This window comes from Oppia nitens, unplaced genomic scaffold, assembly GCF_028296485.1.
Source record: "Oppia nitens isolate AA-2021 unplaced genomic scaffold, nextdenovo-longstitch-racon4-pilon3 scaffold19_pilon_pilon_pilon, whole genome shotgun sequence".
Taxonomy (NCBI): domain Eukaryota; kingdom Metazoa; phylum Arthropoda; class Arachnida; order Sarcoptiformes; family Oppiidae; genus Oppia; species Oppia nitens.
The window spans coordinates 937,501-941,795 of record NW_026533198.1 but is presented as its reverse complement, the minus strand read 5'-3'; the positions used below and the strand labels follow the sequence as shown (position 1 = coordinate 941,795).

At 31.2% G+C, this 4,295-nt stretch overlaps 2 protein-coding genes across 21 annotated transcripts in view; both read left to right on the top strand.

Moving 5' to 3' along the window:
• Positions 1-223: 223 nt before the first annotated feature.
• LOC128966038 (zinc finger protein mex-6-like) lies at positions 224-1,117 on the top strand. Its single transcript, XM_054312840.1, has one exon. It carries the CDS (start codon positions 227-229, stop codon positions 1,064-1,066), a length of 840 nt encoding a protein of 279 aa, XP_054168815.1. The 5' UTR covers positions 224-226; the 3' UTR covers positions 1,067-1,117.
• Positions 1,118-2,382: 1,265 nt separating this feature from the next.
• The window catches only part of LOC128966188 (putative uncharacterized protein DDB_G0271606), a 6,506-nt gene continuing 4,593 nt past the window's right edge, over positions 2,383-4,295 (top strand). For 16 of the 20 annotated variants that reach the window (XM_054313006.1, XM_054313022.1, XM_054313014.1 and 13 more), the window contains exons 1-9: positions 2,383-2,479; positions 2,617-3,042; positions 3,162-3,234; positions 3,311-3,388; positions 3,496-3,618; positions 3,692-3,805; positions 3,869-3,982; positions 4,063-4,107; positions 4,163-4,246. In XM_054313006.1, coding sequence (XP_054168981.1) covers positions 2,462-2,479; positions 2,617-3,042; positions 3,162-3,234; positions 3,311-3,388; positions 3,496-3,618; positions 3,692-3,805; positions 3,869-3,982; positions 4,063-4,107; positions 4,163-4,246 — 1,075 coding nt within the window. In that variant the 5' untranslated portion in view covers positions 2,383-2,461. The remainder of the gene's footprint in view (positions 2,480-2,616; positions 3,043-3,161; positions 3,235-3,310; positions 3,389-3,495; positions 3,619-3,691; positions 3,806-3,868; positions 3,983-4,062; positions 4,108-4,162; positions 4,247-4,295) is intronic. The other 4 variants (XM_054313007.1, XM_054313002.1, XM_054313013.1 and 1 more) reach the window with 4 other exon arrangements.

The window sequence follows — 4,295 nt, the reverse complement described above, 5'->3', positions numbered from 1 at the left end:
GCGATCGGTATTTACAGACGGTTTGTTTCGTATGGATCCGCGGACTCCATCCAAGCCACCACCACTACTACTACTACCACCAATACAACCGCCATTGCCATTGAATTCACCACCACTTCCGCCTCCACCACCACCGCCGCCACCATCAGTCTCGCCGCCTTATACACCATCGACACCGCCTTATATGCCATCGACGCCGCCTTATATGCCATCGACGCCGCCTTATATGCCATCGACGCCGCCTTATATGCCATCGACGCCGCCTTATATGCCATCGACGCCGCCGTCACCGCCGATATTGCCCCGTAGGTACCAAACTAGCGGAAAACAACAACAACAGAAAGACTATCACAGCTACCGCCGCCGCAACCGACCACCACTGACGCCACCGTCGCCGCCGACATCGGTAAAGTCCCGTAAATACAAAGTTGACGCTCAACTAGAACAGCGAGACCGCAACCGAATGTATTCAGATTGGAGTTATGGCGGCGGCGGCGGTGACGACGATGGCGGCAATGGTTCCGGTATTGATAACAAGCGACGAACACCTTCAAGATCTCCATCTCATTCTTCTTCTTCTTCTTCTACTACTTCATCATCAACTTCTACATCGTCGTCCTCGTCGTCGTCATCGTCATTATCATCGTCAGCGCCGACCACACCATCGCAACTAACGTTTTACAAGACAGAGCTTTGCTGCCAATTCGCTGAATACGGTTATTGCGATTACGGCGACAGGTGTCTGTTTGCTCACGGCTCCGACCAATTGAAACCGTTACCGCCGACCAACTGTCAGTACAAAGTTCGGCTGTGCGCCAACTATCACGGCCTTCGTGGCTACTGTTCGTTTGGTAACCGATGCAAGTTTATACATTCAAGACACGAGGCAACCATTTCATGGTCCTCCCGCAACAGCAGCCGCTTCCGCACCGATAGTGGTCAACAACAACGACAACGATCGCCGTTCAAAGTATGTCGGATACAGCAGCGGAAGCGATCATCGATACGACTACCCAATGGCCGGCGAACCGATTGGGGTAGTAGTCGCAGGTCGTCCTCTAAGTAATGAACCGATAGTTTTTTTAGAGGACAGTTGACTTTTTTTTTGTTTTATTTACCGATAGTTTTTTTTCAATTAATTTTTTTATTTGATTTGATTTAGTGATAAAAAAATTATTAATAAATTTGTTTTTTTTGTGGATATTATATGAACTTTATATTTATAAATATTTATATATATATATATATATTGAAATTTTTTTTTGCTATATAAATGTGTGTATTATTATTATTATTATTATTATTATTATTATTATTATTATAAATTTGTTTTAAAAACTTTATAATAACCAAAAATTAAATAAAATTTCTATTATATAATTAATTATAATAAACATTGAAAATATTTTTAATTATGTAATAATTTTTTTATCAAAAAACATAACTAACTAATTAATATTGATTTTCTTAAAACAAATTTAAATATATTATATTCAATTTAAATATAATATATATATTTTTTTATTGACGTCAATATTTTATATAATCATTTTTTTTCATTAAAAAAAATTATAAGTTATTGAAAATATTGTAAATAATATAAAACGACTAAACATTTTGTAACATATAACTTATGTAATGTTTTTTTTAGTTAATTAAAAATTAATTTAGATATAAATTACTAATTAAAAGGAAATCATATTTTCACACAAAAAAAATTATATTAGAAAATTTCTAATTTAATTTTAATATTTAATTTTATTACTTTTTTATATTTTTTTCTTTACTATATTTATAATTATATAGAGTTTAATAAAATAAATTAAAACTTTTAAAATTGTTAACAACAACAAAAAATTAAGTCAAATGATAATAATTTTAAACAATTTTTTATAAAATATAAATAGATAATAGTATTAATAATTATTTTAATTATTTAAGTGATTTTAAAATTACTTACATATAAAGTTTAGTAAATTTTTTTGTTTATAATTAAAATTTTTAGAAAAATAGTTTTTTTGTTGTCGATAATTTTGGTCAATAAACTGTCAATTAATTGTCAATTTAACTATTTATTTATGATATAATTAAATATATATATATATAATAATAATTAATAGTTAAATAAATTTTATCAAAAATAAAACTAATATAATAAACAAAAAAATTCAAAAAAGTTTCGCACATTTATTAAGAAAATGGTGTTTGATTTCATTTTGTCTTTAATTAAAATTAAATTTAATTAATTAATTAATATTTTATGTTTTTTAATACAAGCATTACTTTCTATTAGTGAATCCCAATAGTCAGTCATTGTATATATATTTTTTAACAAAATATATATAATTTTAATAAAATATCAGACAATTTAACCAAACATTTGTGGATTATTTTAAGTGATTAAACAAAATAAAAAAAAAATTACATATTTTTTATAGCAATAATAATAATAATAATAAATATGAGATTTAGATTAGCTGTAAGTACTAAATAAATATAATATATTTTTTATTACAATAAATATAATATTAATTATAATTAATAATGAAAAATATATATAGTATTATCTATAGCTTGATTGTTAAAATATTAATTTGATTTTATTTATTAACCCAGAATCTATTGGCTCTATTGTTAGCAATCCATTGTTTTGGTACAGGTGCTGGTTATGGTGGTGGTGGTGGTTCATTATTATCATCATCTAGTGGTCAACAACAACAACAACAATCAACAGGACTAGCACTTCCAGGTGCTAATAGTATACCAGGTTTTGGATCTATTTATACATTCAATGGACCGTTTGGTGGACATGGGCTAGCACTGGGAGGAGGTGGTCCGTTTGTTTATGGTGGAGGATATGGGGCTAATCAAGGATTTAATTTGGCTGCAGCAGCCTACGGTGGTTGGTATAATAAACCCATATTACCACTAAATAGATGGTCTGGCATAGGCCCGGGTGCTGCTGCTGTTGGTGGTGGTGTTGGTGCTTATGGTTTAGGTATTGTTCCCAATCTATACAATTCACGTACAGTTACTGTACCAGTAAGTAACCACAGACTATACAATCATTTTTTTTGTTTGGTTGTTCTATTAAGTAATTGTTATATAATATAATTACATTTTATTGTATATATTGTACTGTAATTTTTTTTTTAAAAAAGGTACCGGTGCCAGTTGCCCAGCCCTATCCAGTTGTCCAAACTATTCCCCAACAATTAGTATTTGAAGTACCCGGTATATATATATATATACATATATACTATTAGATAATAATAATAATAATATAATTATATGTGTGTCTGTCTGTTAGTTTTCATACCCGATCCCTATCCGGTTCCTGTGGACGTACCAGTGCCAGTACCGGTTGTACACGAAATAAATGTTCCCGGTTAGTTTGGATAACATTTATTTTATATACCGTATTTTTGAATATTTATTTTCTAACTTTATCTTCTATTTCTACCAATGCATACACAAACACACACTTATCCACAGTTCCAGTACCCGATCCATATCCCGTACAAATAGACCGACCGGTACCAGTGCCCGAACCGTATCCCGTTCATGTGGGTGGACAAGTGGTTCCAGTGCCATTAGTAGAGCATATCCCAGTTCACGGTTTGTAACTATTTAATATTATTATATACGGTATATACTGTATATTATATGTGAATTTGTTGTTTTTTATCAGTACTCCAACCCGTTCCCGTTGCTTCTCCTATTGGTGTTAATGCACCGGTAATACAACAACAACAGCAGCAACAACAGCAACAACAACAACAGCAGCAACAACAACAGCAACAAGGTAAGTTTTTTTTAATAATTAAAAATATAAGATTTATAATTAAAATATAAAAATTGATTCTAGCAGGTGCATTAGATTCTGTATCTCATAATGTACACCAACCCTATTCAGGATTACAACAACAACAACAACAACAGCAACAACAACAGCAACAACAACAGCAACAACAACAGCAAGGTAATTTAGCCAAATCTAGAAATTAATTTTAGCAGGTGCAATAAATTCACTATATCATAATGTATACCTACCCTATTCAGGATTACAACAACAACAACAACAACAACAACAGCAGCAACAACAAGGTAGTTTTTAAAAAATATAAATATGGTTTATAATATTTATAGAAATTGATTTTAGCAGGTGCATTAAATTCTGTATCTCATCATGTACACCAACCCTATTCAGATCTACAACAACAACAACAACAACAACAGCAACAAGGTTATTTAACAAAATATTTAAAATTAAAATTTGATTTATAATATTTATA